Source organism: Molothrus ater, chromosome 2 (genome assembly GCF_012460135.2).
Source record: "Molothrus ater isolate BHLD 08-10-18 breed brown headed cowbird chromosome 2, BPBGC_Mater_1.1, whole genome shotgun sequence".
Taxonomy (NCBI): domain Eukaryota; kingdom Metazoa; phylum Chordata; class Aves; order Passeriformes; family Icteridae; genus Molothrus; species Molothrus ater.
Genome location: NC_050479.2, coordinates 33,055,930 through 33,081,318, shown reverse-complemented (window position 1 = coordinate 33,081,318; position 25,389 = coordinate 33,055,930). Strand labels below are relative to the sequence as shown.

Genomic DNA, 25,389 nt, shown 5'->3' with positions numbered 1-25,389 from the left:
AAACCTCTGGGAGTGTGATGACTTTTGACAAAGCCAAGGAGCATCAACTAATGTCATAGAATCAGAATAAAAGAATAGTTTGGGGACCTTAAAGATCCTCTAGTGTTATGCCTTGTACCATGGGCATTGACACCTTCCACTAGACCAGACTGCTCAAAGCCCCATTCAGTCTGAACCTTGAACACTTCCAGGGGTGGGATACACAAAGCTTCTCTGGAAAACCTGTTCCAGTGTCTGTCCAGTAAAGAATTTCTTCCTAATATCTAATCTAAACTTACTGTCTTTCAGTTTGAAGCCATCTCCCCTTGTTGTTGTTGTTACAAAGGCCTCGAAGTGACAGCACGTCAGGCCTTTGGAAAAAGTCCCTCTCCACCTCTCCCTTTAGGCAATGCATGGCTGCTAGAAGGTCTCCCTGGAGCCTTCTCTTCTCCAGGCTGAACCCTCTCAGTCTATCTTTACAGAAGTGAAGCTCCAGCCCTCTGATCATCTTCATGACCCTCCTCTGGACTCATTTCAACAGGTCCATGTCCTTATTATGCTGAGGGCCCCAGTGCTGAACCCAATATTCCATGTGGGGTCTCACGAGAGTGGAATAAAAGGGCAGAATCACCTCATTCAACATGCTGGTCTTTGATGGAGCCCAGGATACAGCTGGTGCTTTGTGCTGCAAGAACACATTTGACTTGATGGGGGCTCTCCTAGGGAAATTTAGCATTCCTATAAAAACATGTGTGTCCCTTCCCTCCTCTGCAAGTAGCCACATATGTATATATGTGTGCATACATGTATATATGTATGTAGATATTTGCATTTTCTTGAAAGAAAAGTTTGCTTTATTTTGTTCTGTAGTAGCTTTGTACTTGTCATTTACTGAGTTCTTTGCAAGAGAATATGTACTTTAATCTGTGCTGCTTCTAGTATGGCCCAAAAGAGCTTTATCTAAATCTGTGACAACAGATATCAACCTTGATTTGCAGCCCTGTGATACAGGGCTGAGAGCATCATTTAAGCTGAAGTACTTTATGAAACAGCAATTTCAAAACATAAAGCATGATTTAGAAGTTGTATGACAGGCAGACTCCACTAATCATCACCCATCCATGGTATGTGAACAAAGGTGTTCCTTCCATGGCAGTTGTTATGGCTATTTATTGAGTTTGAGTATTAATGCTTGGGATAATTCAGAATCTATGAAATGGAGCTTTCTGTCTGGATTTATATATATAATTTGAAAGAATCAGCTATTTTTAATGGGTACTTTTATTGGTATTTTCTATTTCTGATGAATTATCTTGAACTTATTTATGCAAAGACTTCTGAACTGCAAAAAATCTCTCAAACTAAAAGCATCTGAGAAAGAACACAAACAATACTTCTATGGTGCAAAATAGTTGTTAAGTAAATTAAAATAAGATTCAAGAGCTAGAGGGTCTTTGTGTTTATCTAACAGTGCGAAAAAATAAGTGGTTTTAAAAGAATAGACTCTGAGGAAGACAGAAAAGTGCAAAAAAGTGCAAGCAACACTACAACTCACTCCATGAGCTTTAATTATGGAATCCTCCATAATTTTGTTGTGGATTTTGTTTTTATTCCCCTCCTATGTCCCAGCCCATCACCGCCCTCAAGTGTATTTGGAATATCTAGAACTCAGAAACCTGAAGTTTACTACAAACACACACAGAGTGCTTTTAAAGAGGACATTCTTCTCTCTCCTGTTGTCCTGGTCACCTTTCCATTGGCTGACTTGCAGTTTTAAAATCTGCACCTTTTTTCTATCCATGCAGTTTGTCCTTTCTTTTCACAGGTGGCTTTAGTACTCCCTCGACTTTAATTATCTTTGTCAGCCTTATTTGACATCGTAACGAGAGAAGTGCTCTCGTTACAGTATTTGAGTACCTTGCCAGATGGCAACAGGGGAATTTTTCAGTATTTGTGAATTAATTTGATATCACCTGGCAGTGAGAGCTTTCTTAGGGTTCTGTAGTAAACCCCATAGATTTAGGAAAAGCACCATGGAGGATATGAACAATAGGAATGCTGAAACAGCAAAAGAAAATTCCTGTTTTCTTGTCCTCCACCCCTTAACCTACCTCTGTAACCCTATAAGGCAATGTCATGTTAACCCCTTACCCATTGGTCAAGCTTGGATCCTTTCCAACCCTATAAAAGAAGCATACTGTACCCCATTAGGGGAGAAAGAAGAAGAGCAGAGACCCTTCACGGACCTCCCCAAATAAAGCCATCTTCGTGGAACAGCCTGCACCTTCTCCTTCTCCTCTCTCTCCGTCTGCTGCAGCCTCAAGCCCAGGGCACCACTACCTAGCAAGCAGAGCTGAAATCCTGAGAGCTTGCAATCACTATAGAGCTGATAATCACCATGCTTGCTAGATGGTAGCCCTGCGGCCTTGGCATGAGCGAGCTAGCCTCGGGCACCCGGTCCCTACTCAGGGACTGAGCTCCTGAGCCCTAGTGCTCTGCATTATGATAAGGCCAAATAAGAGGCTTTATTAGGGTTCCAGATAAAGGTTCATGACCATACCACCAGCACAGTGACTTCTACTGATTATTGCATACAATCATCATTTGCAGTAGGTATTTAATTTATTTTTTGGGGTTATATCTTAGCATGAAATTAAAAAAAAAATACCCTCGGAGAAAGATGTACACTTCTTCCAGGTGGCAGTGAATACTTTTTTTGACTGCCAGATTATTGTAAAAAAAGGGCAAAGTACAACACGGTGTCAATAATTTAAGCCACTGCTGGTTCAGGGCAAAATATGACATTTTTCATATTACTTAGATTTCTGAAGTGCACTCTGTGACAGCTGGCTTCTTAATCATGTACCTCTGAAATTGTCACAGATTAACATAAAGGTTATTTAAATGTCTGAAAAAGGTTTGGAAAGACTGAAAAAAATCAAAAAGCAGAACACTTCCATGTCTTAAATCTAATAATTCTGTCATGAAAATGACTACCAAGAAAGGACTTAATGCAAATGCAGAACAGCAGCAAGTTGCTGTGGGGTCAGTGTAATCCCTCTTCATCACACCCAGAACATGGCTGAAGAGGAGCTAAAAAGAGATCCCCAAACTGGACATAGGAAGGTGGCACTGCAGCAGCTCTCACATTATATAGATGTAATTTAGTGAGAAGCAACAGTGTCAAAAACAAGCAGGAAGGTGTAAGCAAAAAGAAGTTAGGGTTTTGAATCCATCTCTTGTTGGTGCAGGACTGTTCTCTGCAGAAGATCTTCTCATGCTATGCCTAATCTGCTTTTAAATTCCCTCTGGAATAGTAGTTTCCATAACTTCCCATGGGAGGAAGAGATGATGTTTGGTATCTTTTTTTCAGAAAGCTGCTGGTGGTATCCAGCCTGCTTCCCTTCTCCTAACGTCACCTTATTAGTCAGAATGGTCTCCTGTGCAGTGCTCTGACCAATGCTGCTCTTCCTTTCTGTCCTGAGCCTGCAGAGGGGTGGTGCCTGCTGGGGCCATCATGGGCTGCCACAGGGCCCAGAGGGGCCCCAGGCTGACCAGAGCACAGGGCAGGAACTGCTCTCTCTGAGGAGCAGTATAAATTCAGAGTGTCCCACACCCATAGTGTCCCAGGGGCAGCCTCGGGGCAGTCTCCCTCTCCAGGTAGCTTGAGTGCAAAAATGTCACAGATCTTCCATGTCAGAACTTGGCATTTATTTCTGACCACCTGCAGCCCCCCGTGGCATGGCTGTAAAGGAGATGTAACACCTGTAAGAAGCAGCTGCCACCTCCCTTTATCACAGATTTTCCAAACAGTAGGAAACAGCAGCTTTGTGGATTTCCTAATTCTCAAACTTCTTGGCTAGGGCTTTACTTCAGTAAACAGGCACATCCCAGAGTACAGATGCCCCTTCATCCCATTTGTTCACATCTATTTAGACACAACAGGAACTTACAGAATTGCTTCAAATTTTGTCAGAGACATATTGCACTGTGTCCTGCCCCCTTCCCTCTATTTTGGGATTCCTTACACTACAACATGGGGCATACTCCAAGTTTTCCAACGTATTTGCTTTTTCTGAAGTCCTGGCCCTTGTTTGCTATTGACAGTAAATATTGTTGACATTCAGTAAATCTGGCCTTTGAAATTACCTTAAACTATAGAGTAACAAAATATAGTCTGTTTTATGAAAACTCAGGTCCATGTGCAAATTCAGGGGTTTATTCTTCACGTCTCTCATATGTTTGTTGACACCTGTCTTAGATATCTGGTGAAATGCACAATTTATTTTTCTAACCTAGTAACTTCAGATGACAATCTGACACATACATTTTACATTGTTTCTTGCAAGTTAGCTTCCACAATCTCCTGACAGGGCTTTTGTTTTTTGGGTTTTTTTTTTTTTGGGGGGGGTGCTTCAGTATTTGAATAAGCTTTAGTTTGTCAACAACTTTCTGTCACTGTGGTGCCTCTAGGAGAACAGAAATATCCCATGGTTCCAGTAACTCTAGTTCAACACTGCTGTTGGATTTTGCACTCACAAACATGGGTGAGTAGAAACAGCAAGAGCAATTACACAAAAATATTGTGCCAACTCACTCATCTTAATAAGAACCGGGCACATGCTAAAATGAACACAGGAAATAGGTTTCTATTTGCTCCACATTACCCATCCACTTATTTAAGTAAGACCTCTATAAATATGGTTTTGTCTTGGCAGAGTTAAATAGATTTGTTTATCAAGGCACTGGTGTTACTATTAACTGTGTAATTCTTTTCCATGGAAACATAGAATAGCTTGGATTGGAAAGGACCTTGAAGATCATCTAGTTCCAACATCCCTGTTTCTTGGAGAAGGTTGAACACCTGCCTGCCCATGGGAAGCAGTGAATTAATTTCTTGTTTTGCTTTGCCTGGGTGCACAGCTTTTTCTTTCCCTATTAAACTATCTTTATCTTAACCCGTGAGTTTTCTGGCTTTTATTCTTCCAATTCTCTCCCCCTTCCCACCAGGGAAAGTGAGTGAGCAGCTGCATGGTTAAGCTGCCAGCTGGGGTTAAACCACATACAGAGATACTTTAATGATTTAGTATTTTGTACCTGAGTCAATTTATGCAAAATTTGCATTCCTGAGTAACTTGCAAATTAAAAGACTTTGTATCCATAGCAAAAGGGAACTTCCACATGTGTGCTCTTTGCAACATTTTTTTCTGCTAAACCACCAGCTCAACATATTCACTAAAAATTTAGTGACTTTTCATTACAAAAATTCCTATACAGTTCTAAGAATTCATTGCTGATGTTAGTGAGTGGGCCAGGACTAAACAGCACTAGTTCCACAGATTTATAATTTTTTATCATTAATGTTTTGAAAATAATAGCTTATTTTTGATTACCTTTTGTAAAAAAAAAATTAGATTTTTTCAAAAATTCACCACCTGTTAAGCAGAAGGTTGCTTCTAGCAGATTCCCTCAGCAGCTGTGAGAAACTTACCAAATCATGGCAATCATGGAGCTTACTGCAGTCATGTATAAAGTTTATACTTTATATAAACTTCCTACATGGTGTGACCACAATTTATCCAGTTCAAATGATATATTCCATTTTAAAATCGTTTTTTTTCCTCTATATTATTGTGCTATTTTAAGAAACAGCAAAATTTCTGAAGAAATAGAAGAGGCATCATTAGATTTTAATTGCAATCAATTGGTAAGGTCAGAAGGAAAGGCATTTATCAACTGAGAAAGAGAATGTCTTTAAAACATTAAGAAAAATATTAAACCGTTTTCTGAACGATGAAGAACAGAAAGTGTCTAATTTCACTAACCTACCATTGTGCTCAAAATCTTTCTCTTTAATTATTGGTGAAGACAGATTCAACACAGGAGTGGCCTAATAAATGAGGAATGAGATTCATAAAGTAACTTCAAGTCTACAACACATAGCTATATCGAGCAAACATTTATTCCTCAGTTTGTGAAGTCACTAGAAGAGTAGAGATTATAAAAAAATCAAGAAAAAGTCAATATTTTTGAGGCCTGAACTTTACAGCTTCTAAAATGAACATTGGAACATATTAAAATCAATTTGCACTTGAATGAAAGCAAAACAGGGATAAATGTTTTTAAATAATTTGAATTCCAAAAAAAGCACTACCATTTGTATCATTCTTACCTGCAGAAGTTTTCACAATTTCTGAAGTATTTCTGAGACCCATAAAGTCAAACTGATAGAGCCTCCAAGATTTCTGGTCAGCAGCTTCCACTGAATTTTTCCTCCATCTGTAAATCATTTCCTCTTTAGGATAGCCATCTAGAAATTAATATATATACACATATGCATATGAATATTTTGCATTTCATAAAAAAATGTTCTGCAAAATATTATCTGTTCACTGTTTCAGTGCTGTTTGGGAACACCTAAATTTCTGATCTGTTGCTTTGTCAGTGAGTTAACACTGGCATCATTCAGCCAGAGTTGTATGGCACACAAAAATAGAGACATAATGTACACAAAAAATAGAGTCATAATACTGGCAAACTTGTGATTTTTCACAATCATTGCTTTTTAACAATAGAAAAAATATGATTGGTTCTATCACAAACAGATCTGTTCAGAGGTGCAGTTGACCAATTGGAGGTCCAGACACTGAAGTATGCTGCTTTGTCATAAGCTCAGAAGAACAACAGAATGCAAAAAATGGGGAGTCTCTCAGTGGAAAATATGAACAATTCAAAAGGACACATTGTTTAAAAGCTGCAATAGTTCTAGTGAGGGGTGTGCTACTGTACTTCTAAAAGAAAGATAACAGTGCAAAAGAAAGCAAAATTTTAATTAGCATGGGAATTTTAAAGTGATTATGCTACCGTATCTCTTCTGAAGTCTGCAGTAATTAATGAGGCATCACCTGATCTCTACTGCTCAAATAGCTTCTGAAAGTCTTTATCAGTTTAGCACTCAGTGGTCATATTAATTCTTATGCCAATTTTTAATTTCCTCTTTGTTAGAGAATGTAATTTTGCAATCGATGTCCAACAAATCTTCAACAAGTCCATACCATCGCAATAAACCATCTAAAAACAACAGCCCACCCATGCTAGTTAAAATTAGATTGTTCTCTAATGCATAATACAATCAATTTTTATTCATCTCATTAATATAATAGCTGTAGATTACAAGGCAAATTAAAAGCCTAACAACAACAATAGATGGTTAATATAATTGTCACATCAGTAATTTATTTTTCCCCACTGAAAACTGATACATTTTTATATTTGCATTGCAAAACAACCTCTCTGGTCATGGCGCTATTTCCTTGATGTCTTCCTCCTGTGAGTGTCTTTTTAATCTTGTTTTAGGTTCCACCCTGCCAGGGTACTGCTGTAAGGTGTGCACAGCCTCATTTATCCCTCCCACTAACACAGCAAGAAAAGTACCCACAAATCCCTTAGTTCTAAAAAAATGACCAAAAAAATCACTATGTGTTAATTTAAAATGTCACATTTGTATATTTCCCATCAATGTAAATAAAGAAATAACCAGTGAAGGACCCAACTGAGTAACAAACACTGTTCTCTGTGAGAACTCTTGCTGCCAAGTAGATTCTGCCGCCAATTCTGCTGTGCAAGTCTGAGAGATTGACCTAAAGGTTAATTTTTTTTGGCTGGTAGATTATGTCAGAGCATGCAGCAATACAGTGAAAGACGTCAAGCTTTGCAGAGCCTCCAAGCCATAGCCCTGAATGATCTGAAATCTTCCCGAGTCTGGCTCCTGTTTGACTGAACCCTCTGATCACATTTCTTCCTCTTCCAAGTAACAAACAATAAGATGAGGAAATGGCCTCAAGTTGCACCAGGATGGGGAGCGGCGGTGTTAAACTGAATAGGGAACATAAGATGGAGTGCCTTTTCTCAGATAAATGTCACTATAACCATTGTAAGTAAAAATGTTTCAAGTATCTTGCAAGTAAAAAAAAATACTTTTAATACATTATTTTTAAGTGATCCAAAATGACATTTTTACATCTTTTCCCCAAATTTTGCTAAAAAAGTTGTGCCAGTCAGTCTTGAATTCAGTTTCTTCTTGATTTTTTCCTTTCTTTTCATCCCATGACCATCCCACAAAAAAAAAAAAAAAAAAAAAATCCATTACTCTGTCAGTATGCCTGAAAGCTTGCTATCATATTAACCAAGGCATAGCTGTTTATCCTGACAAGAGCAACATGCAGTCAGGAAAAAGCTCATGGACTCTCATCCTTCAAGATTTTTCCTGTATTTTTGACTAAGAAAGGTCAAATTCAGTTTCAAAGTCTCTTTTCAGTATTATTCATCATCATTAAATCATAAGCAACTGACCTCAGGAGACCATTGTGACACTTCAATAGTTCCTTAATCCACAGTTGCTGAGATCTGCTCTTACAATGATTTGGTTGCTTACATCAGAAGAGAGAAGTACTAGAGATTCAATGGGAGTTGTTTCAACCTCTTAAATAACTGCTATTATGTTCTGCTCTGGTGCCAGGTGACTGACTTCACTTTTCAATTATTTAAATGAATAATAATTTTATGAAGGAGTGACACATCTCTATGGACAGTATATCACTCCTAGAATTCATTTAACTTACAGATTAGACTGTTCATGACAGTTCTTCTTTTGGTGATATTCAATATTTCTTGTACACAGCCTAATTGTTTCTAGCCCCTTAAATACTTCATTTTCACAAATATCAGAACTGGAGGCTTCAGTACTTCCACAAGAAGATGCAATCTTTATTGTTCAGCTTCCTTTTGTTTTCCCAGCATGACAAACGACAGTAAATTATCTTAAATTTTAAGCCTTGTGGCTTCAAGTCATTCACTCTGAAAAAACTTCTGTCAAGTGTATTTACCCTTCCAAGTTGCTTTAGGTTATGTAAAAATATTCACACTGCAGAAGGGCAAGCCTCCAGGAGGTCCTGGAGGCTTTCCAGCAGGTGCCAGTAAGATGGCAAAGGTGATGGCATTGGAGAAAGACAACCAAGTGTGTCCTGTGTTACAGCCATTGAGCTCTGGCAACCTGCAGCTCAGGATCTTCTCAGCCAAAGTCTGTGTCAACAACTTTGTTTTCCCTCCCATCATTTTACTTTATTAAATTCTCCTACTTTCTGTCCCAGAGGTTGTTTTGTAGGCAGTGCTACAACTTTTATATGCCATATCAGCAACTTTTAGAGACCACCCTGATCATCTGTCTCTTTGTAACATGGTGCTACATGTTTTTGCAAAATCAGATCAGAACCAAATTTGATTCTTTAAGAGCTCAAGAGAAAGTATATGTGTAATGCCTTGTGTTTATTTTCACCAAACATACATAATGACTTTGCTTTTCCACTTTTTGCCAGTTTGAAGGTGAAACTATTATAAAAGAAAGGTAAATTGTCATGACAACCTCTGAGAGTCTCTGCATTTTCCTGTATTTGCCCTTTATTATTGAGATACTTGGACTTGTGTTACCAGATCTCCTCACATCACCACCATATAATTTAGAAGTGGAAGGTTAAAAATATTTAAACTTGATGTTCATACTGCTTCACTTTCCAGGGAGACTGATTTGTGCAGAAGGCTCCACCAAAGTGCTGAAAGAATGGTCAAGGCCAAAAACAGCACCAGGCTGGATAAGAGGCATAAGCAGCCATAAGCTGGCCATGAGAATTCTTATCAAATGGCCCTGAAGCATGTCTGCTACAGGCATTAACACTGATGGAAAAATCTCCAAATTTTGCAATATGACCATTGATGCCTATTTGTGCATACTGCCTCTAACCTTGATTTCCAAAAAGTTGTTATTAATCTGGACATCTTAGATCAGGGCCTGATATCTTTGTTTCACTTCCTTTTGTGTGACAATGTAGTTATTTTGGGAAGTGAGTAGAGCTGGAAAGACGGCCGAAAAGACATCACGTCAAAAAGGACAAAGACCACTCGAAAAGGGAAAAAGTTTTCCACAGAAAAGTATCCAAGACATGAAATGATAGGCATAGAAAAAAAATAAAAAAGAGGTCTTTCATCTCTTCAGACATACTTTGCCCACTCTGGAATACATTTATTTCACTGCTGGTTCCCCACACTGTTCATTCACATGTAACACAGGTAGACCCAGTTTATAGCAGAAGGAATAAAAGAACTAGGCTCCTTCTTAGCCTTGCAAACATTTGTGTGCTCAGAGTATGCTCAATGAAAGCATCAGCAAAGCTGAAAATGTGGGGGAAGCATGAAAGAAAGATTGGTTCTGTTAAGTATCTGTCAGGAGCTGATGCTTGTGACAAGAGTATGTTTTTGAAAGATGTAGCTGGATTCTGGGAAGGTTTTGCTTTTCCATGGGTGTTAGATACAGACTCAAAGTCAGTAGGAAATATCATCTCAAAGATTAGCTGCTGCCATCAATGAGTGGCTGGAGTTTACATCATGGGCATGGAAGGAGGGTTGTAGATGCTGGTGAAGTGGTCAGGAGAGGGAGGATGCTCAATTCCAATTAGAGGCAAGGAATAAGCAGCCCTTTACACCATACAGCCAGAAACACTTTGCCTTCTTGAATGCCACCTTGTTAACTCTGCTTCAGGCTAATTGGGAGACCTCTGTCAATGCAGCCTGGGTCAGAGGAGGACAATGAACTCCACAAATGCACCTTTCTCTGGTACCATCTTGTGAATTACAAATCATATGCTTCCACAAAGTCTGCCTGGGCTTTATTTTTTCTTGTTAGCAGTCTTTAGAACTGCTTTGTTGGCAAGGAAACTGAATTTTAATACAAACTTCTCAATGTTTGGAGGAAGAGGTTTCTCAGTGATCTGTTCCTGTATCTGTATGGTATTTGTTCTCAGAAGGCTTTTAAAGTAGGAGAATCCTGAAAGTTCCCCTATTAAAACTGGTATTATTACCTTAGATTTCATGATAGTATGAACTTACTAAGCACAACTAGATGGCAGAAAAAGCAAAGTTGTTGTTCAATTATTTTAAAATTAAAAAAAAAAATAGGGTATATAGACATCTCATGTTTCACCAGGAGGAACCCTTCAGGGTAGAGGGAAGCAAAAGTAGGGAAAGTGAATGGAGACTGAATAATTTACTTTACATCTATGGAAAACAATACTCATAGCTTAATGCATATTGACTTATCTCTGTCTCCTAATGAAGGGGAAGGGGAAAGGAAAGGAAAGGAAAGGAAAGGAAAGGAAAGGAAAGGAAAGGAAAGGAAAGGAAAGGAAAGGAAAGGAAAGGAAAGGAAAGGAAAGGAAAGGAAAGGAAAGGAAAGGAAAGGAAAGGAAAGGAAAGGAAAGGAAAGGAAAGGAAAGGAAAGGAAAGGAAAGGAAAGGAAAGGAAAGGAAAGGAAAGGAAAGGAAAGGAAAGGAAAGGAAAGGAAAGGAAAGGAAAGGAAAGGAACTTGAAAAGCAGCTATGGTAATAAGAATAATTAAAGATAAATGTGTATGTCGTAAAGATAGCTTTTAATCCCGAAGTGATTTATTTCAGCAGTAGTAGATAATTGCACTTAGGTGATAACTACAGCAATTAGAAATGTTATTCTTTGCCCTGTTTGCTTGCATCAGTAATTGACACCTTATTAACAGTACATTAGCTCATGAAAAAAATCAACCAACATCATCATGACTGCAGATTAATGGATCTAATACTGCCCTGAAGTTAAAGGATGCATGTCCCATTGAAGATAGGTTTTCTAACTAAAAATTTGCTTTAATATAACTGTGATACAATTCTGATGAAGAACTAGAGGATCCAGTCACTATCATTAACAGTAATGCTTAACTATCCCTTACCTGGGGCTAATTCTCTATTGATAGAAGTGTAGAATGCTGATGTGATTTACTGATAAATTACATGGTAGCTTAACTTTTGGGAGGAACTTGTGGCATCAATTCTTCTTTTGGGCCTTTAAAATAGAAAGAAGGAAAAGAGAGGTGTTGCTGTCACAGAAACAGTTCCCAAAACAAGGACTTTCTGTGAACCAGCTTTTGTCGGAAGTAATAATTTTCTTGCTACTTATAGACAAATTAAAATTTCGGTTCAGAGAAAACAGAGAAGAGAACAGAAAGGTGAAAATAAGAAGGGAAGAAGGCTGAGAAAAATGAACATAATTAGACTGAAAAGAGAGAGGTTTTCTCCTGATGCCATTTTGAGATGTGGCTTTTCCATGTACTCACTATCTTCTAAAATCTAACAGATGCATCTCAAATAGGGGTGCTAAGATTTTGTCACACACAGCCCTAGCAGCAAAAACTCCCAGTTCCAAGTATCAGATCCTAAAGGTCAGGTAGACTATCCTTAAGAAACTAAGGCAATTACCATGAGAAACTAAGGCAATCCTGTTGTATCATCATACCTCTGTCCTTATGCTCACCAAACAATTTCCATTTTGACTTATTTACAAGTAGTACCATGAGTGATTTGGTTTTGGAAAATGGTTGTTTTTGTCATATATTGTTCCTATAATTCCACCTTTCTATTGTTTTGAAAATGGCTTCATCTTTTCTGAAAAAAATCCACCAAAACTAAAACTGAAAAAAACAGGCTTGTCTTATAGCCTGCATTGATATTTTTCTATGCATTTTTATCTATATTCATATTTTTACTGCTTGCTAACAGTTTCATTTGGAAAGCAATTTTCAGAAGCCTCATGTGCAACAACTGCTTGCATTGTTCTGGACAGCAGTTTCTTTCACAAATGAATTCACTGGTAACTAAAACACCTGCTAAATGTTCAGATTCTTCTGATTTAGCCATATTTCATACTCATGCCTGACATCACTAACAGTAAATGGGCTGATCTCATGTCTAGTTTGCTGGGATATAAATTGTATCTATCCTAAGGCTGGAATTCTGGCACAGATCAGAGTACTGAGGGCAAAGTTGGCTTAGTCATGTGCAGTCTTCCTCATGCTCTTTGTGGAATGGAAACCACCTCAGCTTTAATGAATGTAACAATGTGAAGATTTTGCCCTCAGTTTTCTGCAATACCAATACTTGCAGGGAAGAATGAAAGTCCAAAAAGCAGTTTTCCTAGCTCAAGTTGTCTTTGGATCCGAATGATTCTGGAATATGTACTTGTTCTATTCTCTATGTACTTAAAAATCTTCTTATAAACACATATGCAAGTAAGAGAAAGAATTTCAGTTTCTAGCTCCCTATACTTATTTCTACTAGCTAACATAGCTATTTGATAATGAACTGGTGTTGCCTCACAAATGTGTGTCTTTACAAAGAATAGACTTTATTCATGTGTATTCATAATTTTGCAGAATAGACTGTATTCATAATCCAGAAAACTTTTGATAATGTATTCCAAGTCTCACATATTTATTGGCTGCAAAACTACAGATGGTGATTCTCAGTAAAAGGATGTTTTCAGAAAGATGTGGCCTTTGAGATTCTGCTGGAATCCTGTGCTGCTGCTTTGTCCTGCCCTAGATCTTACACACCATGGTTAGCTCTGCATAGACATGGGAGGCTTCACCTGAGCCCTTGCTGTGCTCCATAGGACTTAGGGTGAGATTCAAAGAGATGGTAGTCTTGCCTCATCTCATCTCATCTCATCTCATCTCATCTCATCCCATCCCATCCCATCCCATCCCATCCTCCCTTCTTTCACACGTGCCCACAACAACATCCGAATGATGCTGAGAATTCAAGAACTACGTACTATTGCTGAGAGATCAGACTCATCACTGTACTACTAAATATGTACATTGAGTTCTCTAATGGAAAACAAACAGCTCAAAATGAATATTTTAGCAGCTAAAATATTGTGCTTGGCTGACTGCATGAGCTCAAGCGAGAAAAGAAAAAATAATTTCTTTTTAGTTTATAACTGACCAGTGAAGAACCTCCAGCTGTAGGCAAGATTTTCTCATGACCATTTCAACATGAATTTTGTGCTGGATGTGAAAATTTTGAGGTGCTTCCCAGAATTTTTGCTAAGATGTGCAAAGTCTGAGTGCCTGCATACTGAAATAGCGTCTCAGGCAGATATAGGTGATGTCAATCACTCACAATTTTCTGAACAGCAGTTGGCTCCTAATTCAGCCCTATGTAGAAGAGGAAGGCAGCATTATTTCAATAAAGCAGATGAAAAATATTTTTATAAACCAGAGAAAGTCAAAGCTCCTAGCAAGAGAATTTAAAACCAAACCTATCAGGGCTTGCTTGGGACATTTTAGAAATCAGAGCTATAAAACAGTCGAAGTAGAACGTGAACCTCAGTTTATTAAAGGAATATCTGTCAAATCTTCAATTCTTTGATCTGCTCATATTCTCTATAGCCAGAATACAATCTTCCTTTTCCATTTATATCAAGTGCACTTTTATTGAAGATGCTTAGTGACAATGACCTTCTAAAGCAAGTACTTAAATTTCTTATGACTGGGATGGACTGCAGTGCCACCAAAAGATTCTGGTCAGCTGATTTCAAATACCCCAGCAGGAGCTGAATACCATTCTCTAAAGGCCTTTCAAGTATATTTTTTTTCTTACTGATTATATAGGCCACCTCAAAATTAGGGGCAAAATAGCTGTGCAAGTTAAACAAAATAAATTCCATCAAAGCTTTTATCACAAATATATGTGTTTTGGATTAAAAATAGCCCATAAATGTTCAGCTTCGACTGTACTGGATATTACAAGATAAAATAATCCTGTCTTTACACATTTAATTACAGTAATTAACTGAATCCTGCATGTAGGACTACTACAATTTCTTTTAAGACCATCCTGATGAGAAAGATAACGTTGTTTACTTCATGCATTGTTTTGTTAAGCAAAGTACTGAGAAAATGTGTTTTGGCTCATCTGAAAATATCTAATGAACAAGCAGAGATTCAAGTGAAGACTCAGAGCTCAAATAAAGTAAAAAACACAGCCTTATATAGCTCAGGAAATGTAAAAAAGTACACCTGTGAAGTTTCTTAGTCCAGGCAGGTGGGGACAAATAGAGAGAACATAATTTAATTACAGGCTTTTTCCTTTCATTGAGAAGTAATCTATCTAATCTTTTTATTTGAACACTTGATATGGATGGGGTTTCTAACACTGAGAACTCATTTTGTGTTTCTCACATGGGCCTGAGAGTATTTAAGGATTATTCTAAACATGCTTAATCCTTATCTTCCAAGTGCCACTCAATAATCACCATGCGCATGTTAAGTATGAGTGCAGTTAAAAGAGGTACACCTATTAACAGCATTTCTAAAGATGGAGAAGAAGAATTTGGAAATAATAATGTATAGATAGAAAATTTTGTATTCACAACTTGAAGGTAGCTGTTAAAATGAAATAATTATAGCATCCTTGGGAGTATTGACATCCACCTATTTTTCAGTGTCCAACTTCTAAGGTTAGAAACACTCTACAATCTATCCACACTGGCCCCCATATAGAAATTTTCTATCAGATTTCATTTACAGAAATCATTGTAGCTAGATATTCAGCTCACATACTCCATATATTTTGTGACTAGCCTGAACTGTACATTTTCAGACCCATGAAAATGAAAATTCAGCCATCGATAATGTTTTTTCTAAATTGCCATGAAACCCATTACAAGCTTCACAGAAGCTGCATCAGCAAAGCCCATGGCTTTACAAAAGCCATCAGAAATATACTGTTCTCAGTCAACACAGCATTAATGGAAGCAGGTTATGAATTAGACTTCCATACAAGTTTATTATGACTTTTATATAGATCTTCTCAAAACAAATCAGGAATGAATAGCGAAAGGTAAAACAACAGAACACTCCAAATCGAAAACACAGTTTTTCCTGAGTACTGCCATTTCATAGAATAAAATAATTTGCAGCATAAATTGAAAACTAAACAGAAAATTTCATTAAAACTGAGATTAAGCAGGATGAGCTTTTAAATGAAATATGGAATTGGGCTGTTGCTGTTGAAAAGAAAAAGCCTATACAAACTTTCTTTTTTATGAAGGACTAATGTCTCTTCTTAGCATCACAGTGCAGCTTAACATGTGAACTGACATTGAAAAATCAAAATCAGTTACTTATGGCTAATTTCTTCTAATAAGGGGGGCAGTTTCACTTTATTTACAAAAAAAAAATTAGTGTTATCTGGTTATTAACGTCTTTACTATCATTCTGTATGTAGATTTATTATTATTTACACACCTTTATAGTGATTTGCACACACACTAAAAAATAACATACATAGCTCTGTAAAGTAAAGCATCAAATCAATTTCTATTTTTCTGGTAACATTTTGCTAGTTTTCTAGTTTTAGCTGTGTAGGACTAGTTTGCACCTTATTGGCAAAGCATGCAAGACTTGGCAACCAAAGACAAATGTTAAAATACTTTTTCTGTCTCATGCTCATAAAAAAAGTGAACTTTTTCAGTCCCTGAAAAAGTCATGGCTAAGATGTAATGTCCCTGATCATAATAACAGCTCATCAAAAATTATCTGATGGAATGAAATTTCAGATGAACAGAACACATTGTTGATTTTGGCATATTTATAGTCACACTCAAATTCGTGAAAGCACTGTGCTTTTTTTTTTAATTAAACACCAGCAACAGTGTTATGATAAATTGCTAAATACATTCATACTGTATTCACTGTATTTTTCTTCTCTGGAAACATTTATCAACATCTTTGTCTGTCATTTACTTTTCAAGCATCTGGACTGTTGCTTCTTTGGTTATTGCCTCCCCCCACCTCAATGATTTGTATCTCATTTGCTCCTGGAAACTGCTAATGGAAATTAGCTGATAGTGCTGTGTACTACACCAGTCCAAGTATTCTTCCTGTACTTTTCTCACCTTTTGAGATGCATGTATTGGTTACACTGATCTTTCTCTGATGTGTCTGTGTATCTCAGTGCCTTAATCTCTTACCCAGGTATGTTATTTCCAGCACATGAAATTCATTTTGGTTAGTTTTAGTTTAGCTTAGCTAAAACTTCTGAGCAGTCATGCTCCATTACAGTTCTCTCCAGATTCCCAGAGTGACTGTAAATCTCAGTATCTTACAGTACACAATAGGGTAAATACTGAGTCTCCTGAGAGTTTATTTCACAATTTCTGGTCCCAGACTCTAATCATGATCTAAATCTCCTCAGATGATCCATTAATTCTCTAAAATTGAAGAGTTCTGGTGGAGGTAGAACCAAAGAAGCCAGGTCACTGATCCTTTTTCCTGATAGAAAAAAGGTATCAGCTATGCTTCCCTCATGCATCTCAATTTTCATTGGGGTGCCCTATTTCTTAGCCCTTAGGTTCATGGATAGCTTTGCCTGTAGTTAACCAGTAAGTATCAAGTACTTCAATACCTTTTTTCAGAAACAGATAAAATCTGAAATAAGTCTACACACCTGCCATAAGTAGTTTTGTGCTGCTTCATTTTCTGATAAGGATTTAGGGGCATTTGAATTTTGTATCAGCACAGAATACATCTGCCTGCAATAGCTCTGAATCCTCCTGAGCTCCCCCAAGTCCTTCCAGAGCATCAGGCTACTATCATCACACAAAATATTATGGCCACAAGGGTGGTCCAGGGTGCATGCTGGAAGCCTAGCAGCTCTGTCCCAGACAAAGGTGCTTTTTGGCCCTTGGGTGATGGACAGTGAAACAGCCTGTTCTGTGACAGTGAAAATGACAATAATGCCAGGTTCACAAAGCAGTTGCCAGGGTCTGTTAGAGTCATTTGTTCCTGAAAAATGTGCACCCATGTTTCTGAAAGAAAATATTAGCTTTATATCCAGCTCATGGAAAGCCCTTTTTAAAAAATTTGCTTGGCATGTTTATATTTAGGAAGGAAAAAAAGAAAACAATACCAAACCACCATTATAAAATAGTGAGATGCTTTGTGCAAGATCCTATACTTCAAAATTTTTTTGGGGAGAATTTTTGGGATAGCTCAAATTTAATTTTCTTTCCAAGCACCTCATTGTTGTGTACTCTTCTTGTATCCCAGCCCTAGTCTGAATACTGTTCTGAAAAGTGCATAGCTATTCTAGGCCCTATATAAATCATACTGACAACTGTTAAAAAAAAAATCCCCAGACAGAAAATCAAAACATCAGCAGCTTTTGCTTCATGTGTCTCTTGGCCAAGTAACAGTAATTAAATCTTTTTTAGCTTGGTTTGCTCAGGAAATGAGGCTTATGTAATTACATTCATTGTCTATGTTTATATGCATGTTATCTATCCTTGCTGCAATAAATTTTGCACCCATTCCCCAATTTTGTTGTAATTTGACAGAAGAAAGTAAGCCTCAGATATTATATATTGCTAAAAAAGGAGCTCCCAAATAGGGGAGGCATTTTGTTATAATGCCCCTCAAGGAGGAAAAGATTGCAGTCTTATTAAGGATCACAGAAAGGCCACTCATCCTCAAGTTATGTGCCCCTGGGATATCAATCTGCTTTTGTCCTGCAACCAGAAATGCTTCTGGACACTGCACTACTCCAGTGGGTTGAGAGGACTTTTCCCACAAAAACAAAAAGAGAAGGGGAAGAGCATCTGCTCTTAAAAAGGCATGAGGGCTCATCCTAATGATATGTGCATTGTGGAGCTCAAAGTCTCTATTTTAAGTCTCAACAGGTCTCCTGACGCTGTTTGTAATACACCATTTCCTTTGTGTTGCCTTGATCACATATTTCTCCAGCAGCACTACTTATTTTAGCATCCCTCCCAAAAGATCTTTCCCTTACTACCAGCCAGTGATTTAGCAGATGCCATATTTAATGGGCTTAGACTGCTGGAATGGCTTTGCCCAAGGACACTGACAAGTAGAGGATTTCATCTTTAGGCTACCAGCAGGCAAAAATCTGTCATCACAGAGGCTTTCTGGACACAGCTTTCTGCTTCTCAGCCAGCACAGATTTTTCAATTGGAATGGCTGGCTTTGGCATGGCATGCTGTGGTTTCATGCCAATTACATTCCTTTGAACATGACTAATAATGTGCCCAGATCACTTTTGATACCAGGTCTTCTCCAATCACATTACCTTAACCCTGTTAGGTTAGATAGGCCTTCTCTCTTTTTTTTTTTTTATATATTAGTCCTGGATTTTTTTAAATCCTGTAACATTGCCTTTCCCCTAAAGCATTTTGGAAGAGGTAGATGTTTCAGTTATCTCCTTTTCTGCCATCTGTCTCCTTCCCTTGATGGGTAAAAACCCCAGTGCAAGTGATCTTCACTCTGTTTGCCTGTTCACTGAGGACAGGTTGCTCGAGATGCTAAAGGCAGCTGTGGTTTGGCATGTCAGTAGGACAGGAAGCCCAGCTCCAAAACACACAGCCTGTGCTCCAGTGGAGACAGCCCTCACAGAACCACAGGGTAAAGCCATTCAAATGCAAGTGTCAGATGCTTGGTCCAAGTCTTTAAGTTTTTTATGAGCTTTCCAAGGCTCTGGAACAGGCAAAAGTGTCAGAAGAAACCTGCACTCTTCTGCCTCAAACAGAAGACTGCTGCTGATTTTGTCTGTCCTAGCATTGCCTCTCCTTGCTTTCCAGGAGCAGGCTTCTAAAACAAGGAAATAAAGATTTCAAGGCACAAGTGAAAGAGGAAAACAAGGAGGGCCTACAGTCCAAAGTAAGCTCTTTGACCTATACTAATGCATGAGTATGGGCACAGGGGGCTGCAATTTTCTCTTTAAAAGTGAACACCACTAAGAAAGGAACAGAATAAAATTTCATCTAGAATCTAAATATGATGAAAACCTGTGAGCACCTATTAGAAGATTTCTGGATAAAAACCCCTTTTAAATTATTGGAAAGTAAGAGCTCCTTTCCTTGAATGACAGGCCTGAAGCTGTTCTTCAGTCACTTCTGGTAACAATGAAAATATCCTCTCTCTGACAAAATGGGAGCAGCTTCACCACCCACTCATTACAGCAGCATGTCTAGTTGTACTAAACTCCCTCTCCAAATTGTTCAGTTTCTTGTTTCCTTTGAAAGGGTTTAGTGAAGCACAGGGCTGCCTGCATGGAGTCCCCATACCTTTCACAGAAAGGTCTCCTTGCACAGATATTACAGGACCTGTGACAAATCCCACTCACTCCTGCAAAAATTCTCCCATAACAGCTAACTTGGCAGTCTAAATAAACATATGAACAGAATAACAACTGTCCTGGATTTTCAGCTGGCTTGGCAAAAAAACTTTCAAAGGCAGGAAATAACAGTCATGCAGAAAAGCAAACAATGGGGCAAGCCCTCCATCACTGGAGTAACTCTCTTCTTGTCGTGTAGTGAAATGAAGGCTGAAGTTCACACTTGTTACCAGCAGCACAGACAGGCAAATTTGAATGGCATATGAAACCAGTCACTCAACCTCAGAAAACATGGAGTTTTCTCCAGGAGACTAGGATATAAAAGTATTTGTCTCCTGAAAGCACCACCTCCACTTCAATTTCTCTTTCTTATTTTTTCTCTGATCAACAGACATATGTAACTTATAGTGAGTCACCCTCCAGTTCACCACCCCCATGTCTGGGTGCAAAGAATCAGAGAAGTGATGTGCTGGGGAAGGGGGTGAGAGAGAGAATTGCCTGGTGTTCTCTGGTGCAGTGGTGGAGAGAAGGTGGGATGCTCTCTATGCTTCATTTACCTTCTTGAGAGCATAAGTGTGGTGCCCAGTATTTTAAGTGTTGACTGTTGCCTTTACAAAATTTCACTCTCTTCCTCTCTTCCTGATTGCTCTATATACAGTGTCATTTGCTCTGCAGCGCTTCCTGTTGTGATACTTAACTATTTTGAGCCTCAAACCATTGTATTATTAAAAGTAAAGTATATATTTCTCATGTTTCCAGAGATGCTAATTAGCATGTCAGAGACACTAAATTAGCTGCAGTACTCTTCACTTCAGAACATGATGGCACATAAGAGGACTATGCAAATGTTCTCCCTCTATATGAAAAGACAGTCATAGCTTTCTTTTTTTTTTATTTTTTTTCCCTAGTATTGCAGATGCTTCAGGTGGCTGGAGACCCTTTAATCTGCTTCTCTTGAAAAAATGCTGTCCAGTGTCTGGAGAATTACTTTGGGCCTATATTTTTCCTTTTTGATCAGATTAAGATATTGGTAATAGTAATTTAAAAGAGTTTATAATGGCTAGAGAGGATCTGAAGAGATGGCATATTTCCTTTATAACTGCACAGAATCCAAGAGAATTTTAAGAGTGAAAATTAACTTTTTCAGATCCAGCATCTTACAGTGAGCTGGCATCTATTGCTCATCTGTGTTATAATGAAGCCAAACAATACCCTTCAAAACTGGATACATTTTAAAACTGATTTATTACATATGGAAAGGTAGACGTTGATGCTGCTACATGGGCTGCCTAGCAGGTTTGTTCACCTAGGTAATATATATAAGTGTAATATGAAGTACATTTCAAGTGTAACCCTAATGTTGACTGCTTATAGCAGAGTTTGTATAAAATGTGAGGAAATAAGGGCTGAATTCCTTTCAGTTTGCCAAATACTGCTGTTTTTTCAATTAAAACTCCATTTAAAACAGTAAAAAGTGATCCAGTTCCCCCATCCTTTTTGCTGAGAAGGCAGCCACATGCACTTCTGATTAAAATCTGCTGGTTTTTGACACACCAGGTATGTTGGTGGGTGCTCCCTGTCCCTGGAGTGGAATACAGAAATGTGGCTATGCTGAGTTTGCTCCTGCTCTCTCTATTCCTTCTTCCCCACTTGTGCAGGCAACTTGCCCAGGGAGCCCAGACATCAATCTCAATTTGAATTACTATGGAAATCACTCAGCCCCCATTTCCAGGAGCTGCAATAGGTTTCCTACGTAGATACAGATGCTTGATGCAGGGGAAATCCACATGCCCATCAAAACTATACCATCATGATCATGATGATTGCTGAAATATAAAAAAACGCAGCTGAAGTCAAATGCTGTGGTAGCTGACATTTATAACAAGCACAGCATGAACACAGACTTCTGAATTCCCTTCCACAGCTTTATGACATGAATGTTCCCAAAAAAAGGGACTTAGCAGACAAGCAGGATGGAAGACATACACCCTACCAAATCAGTATAGCAACAACAGAGTCCATGAACTACAATGATTGACTTCTCTAATCATTTTTCTATATCTTTATGTCCTTCAACTATAAATGCTTCTTAACTTTTTTGGCCTTAATTTGCATTCCTCTGGATATAAATCTGGCCTAATATGTTTTAAATTGGATACCACCTTAGTAAGTCTTCCAAATGTAGTGCTTTGCTAAAACAGACTGAGACCTAGATTAGTATTCATAGTTACAACAGTGCTCCTTTCTGTATTATTTTTCAATCTTGTTTTGAACCACATGAGATGGCAATGGAGATGCATGATGCTAAATTCAGGAATTATTTTACATTTGAAGGGATGATCATTGCTTGCAGAACAGCTGGTTACAATAAGATGTCAGATATCGCTTGAAATAAATCACCTGGGACTATGGCTTGGTGTGATTCAGGACATTAAAGTTTCCAGGTGATCTGAGGAGAATTCTTGTTTCCCCTTTGCAATCTATAATTGGATTAACCAATTTAAGAAGAAAGCACATGTTAATAATATTGAAATAGATATTTTGGGGGGCTATATAATATATATAGCTCAAGGACTAATTTTGCTTGAGTTTTCTCATAGCTAGTGATATGTGGTGTCTCACAAGATGTCTCATGTCTGCTTACTGATGATATACCTAAGACTGGGAGCCATGTGACAGAATGCTGGTTAGGAACACCTGTAAAGGTAGGGCTAAAGATGATTATCTGTGGGACAGAATGGCTTTTCTGCAAGATGACATAAATCCCATTCAGCTCCAGTGTGTCTCTCCCAAGTTTTCACATTCTTACTGTCCTTCCCCAAAGAACAGATCTCACTGAAGTGACATTGCTGTAACACCACAGGGAGTTATGCAACTATTTTGGCCTTTTCCTTTAGGAGACTCAGGTGTGCAGCAGACAAGTATCCTAATTCCTTTATCTCTCACACCTACCTTACAACTCAGTGATGATAATCTAAAACATCTCACTTTACCAGGATCCTATTTGGTATCTGTGATTCCTTGCAGTAACTAATAATTGACTTGTAGAACCTTGTCACCTCTTTGCTGCTCACCAGTGTAATGCACTGGGTGGAAGACTCTGAGTTATTAAAAAAACTTCTCAGGGTCTAAATTAAAGCTGCAATAATTCTAGAAATTCTTTGAAAGCCCTGCCAACCAAGGGGCTGCAGTATTCAGAAAATAAATTGCAATCAAATGAAATTTTAGAACAAACAAGAATGGGAAAACCAGCCTGAAGATGTAACAAATCCATTAAAAAGTGCCAAAGCACCTGAAACAAGGTGTTCATCTCCAGCTGTCCTTTCTAAAAAAGTCTGAGAATAGGAAGAAGTGAGAGATAAATTATGGGTATAGCTGGTTTCAGAAACTACATTTGTGTGAAGAGACATTGAAAAGTTTGGGACAGTTTATTTTAGGAAAAAGACAAAGAGGTGTTGACAAAGGCTTTCAAAATAATGTATGACATCAAGAAAGTGGCATGAATGCTTCTAGATGTGTCTCCACAGACTAAAAAATGGAAAGAGCTTGCTATTAAACTCAGAGGGTAGAAAATTAAAAAAGGTAGAATTATTTTTCAATGGACAATAAAATTTATGACCCATTGATGGTAATTATCAACACTATCATTAAAAAGCCCTCCCAAAACATTAAACAAACCTACAGTTAAGACTCTGGGATGTACACATTAAAAGTTTAAAAAATTAAATAGGATTTGGAGAAGACAGAAACCCTCATCTCCTTTTAGGACACCTCAAATTTTGCATAAGAGTGTTGGAAAGAAAGGTCTTAGAATCTTAGGAGGAGTAATGGGGTCAACTATGAAGAGAGAAAGACAGAAGGGCTACCACAGCTGCTTCCAGGAAATCTGCCAACATTGATGGGTGCAAGGTCTTCTCCTCATCACAAGATTGCCAGTTTTGGAAGTGCATTTCAGTTTGAGGTTCAATAACATAGCAAAAATCGATAGTTTTGTCCTTCCATCACCCGGTTAGCCTCTCATATGTCTCTGGCTGCTGGATCATTAATTTGGGGAACAAAGAGTTGCTAAATCTAGCAGTGCTCACCAGCTCTGGAAATTATACAGATAGTGGGCTACCTTCCAAGGAGCAGCAGTGCTCTCAGGACAGCCTGCTTTAGGGGCACCTCAGCATAGAAGCCCAGAGCAAAGGGGCACAGGGAGCCCTCAGGAAGCACTGGGCACTGGGACTCAGGGGAATCAGTGTTTAACTCTGCTGAAGGGATTGCATTGCCACAGCAGTCCTGCCTGGCAGCCCAAGCCTTCTGAGGGACAGAAGATTGCTGTAAATTTCCTTTGTGTATCAGCAGCAGCAACAATCAACTGATGTTTGCTGTCTTTCAGGACTCCTAAGGCGCAGGAATTTAAGGAAAAAGCAAGACAAAGAGCCAGCACAGATCAGCCTGTGACCTGACTGAAATTCTGGTCCAATGCACACATGTGCAGGATCCAGAAATCTCACACAGATAGCTTCCCAAATTATCAAAATAATTTAATTTTGGCTTGCAGACTTTCACAGACACTTCAGGTATGATCTGTTGCAAGAACATGATGCTGGACTAGATTTAGTGCCCAGTTTGATCTACCAATGTTTGTGTTTTTACCGACAGAGTTCTTATGTAAATAAAATGCTCCATTTCCTCTGTCCTTGCACACTCATCAGGTGTGAGCCAGAACAATTTCCTTCCTTGCAATATTAAATAGAGTTAAAAGGTGAGTCCTTTTTTCCAAATACCTTGGAGACATGTTCATTCTTTTAGTGTTCTTCACTCTTTGCTGATAATGCATTTCTTTTTTGTATCTGGGAAACAAATATAGTCCCTTCTGCCTTCAGTCTCAGATGCTGCTACACCAGTGCTGATCTCTCTGCCCTGGATGCCATTCCAGCAGCTTTGTTGTAAACCATTTCATTGCCTCAGGACCTTATATTTGCAAGGTCAATTGCTGCTGAAATGATGATTACTCTACAGCTGCTATGTATAAAGAGGGTGACAATCACAGTGCCCTTGAGCATTGACTGTAGGAGGTGGCTACCATCCCATTTTCTGTGCCAGACAAAACTATAGTTAACCAGTGCACTGTTCATTGGTATGGTCCCTGAGAAGGAAAAACTGAATATCTGTCCTGTGATTTCATCTCTGGTATTAATATTAAACAAAAAAATGTATCTTTAGAAAAAAGATCTTTAGAACTAAATCTTTCACAGACACAATGTTGATCCTTGCTTTTTCATTTACTTCTTCTTATATAATTCAAATAAAAATCTCCTTACTGCACATTTTCATATTTGCAGCTGGAAAGCAAAACTGAATTCTTTATCTGCTA

At 38.3% G+C, this 25,389-nt stretch overlaps 1 protein-coding gene across 2 annotated transcripts in view; it reads right to left on the bottom strand.

The window, feature by feature from the left end:
• The window catches only part of GABRG3 (gamma-aminobutyric acid type A receptor subunit gamma3), a 304,616-nt gene that overhangs the window by 50,123 nt on the left and 229,104 nt on the right, over positions 1–25,389 (bottom strand). For both annotated transcript variants that reach the window (XM_036382165.2, XM_036382175.1), the window contains one exon: positions 6,152–6,289. In XM_036382165.2, the coding sequence (XP_036238058.1) occupies positions 6,152–6,289 (138 nt within the window). The remainder of the gene's footprint in view (positions 1–6,151; positions 6,290–25,389) is intronic.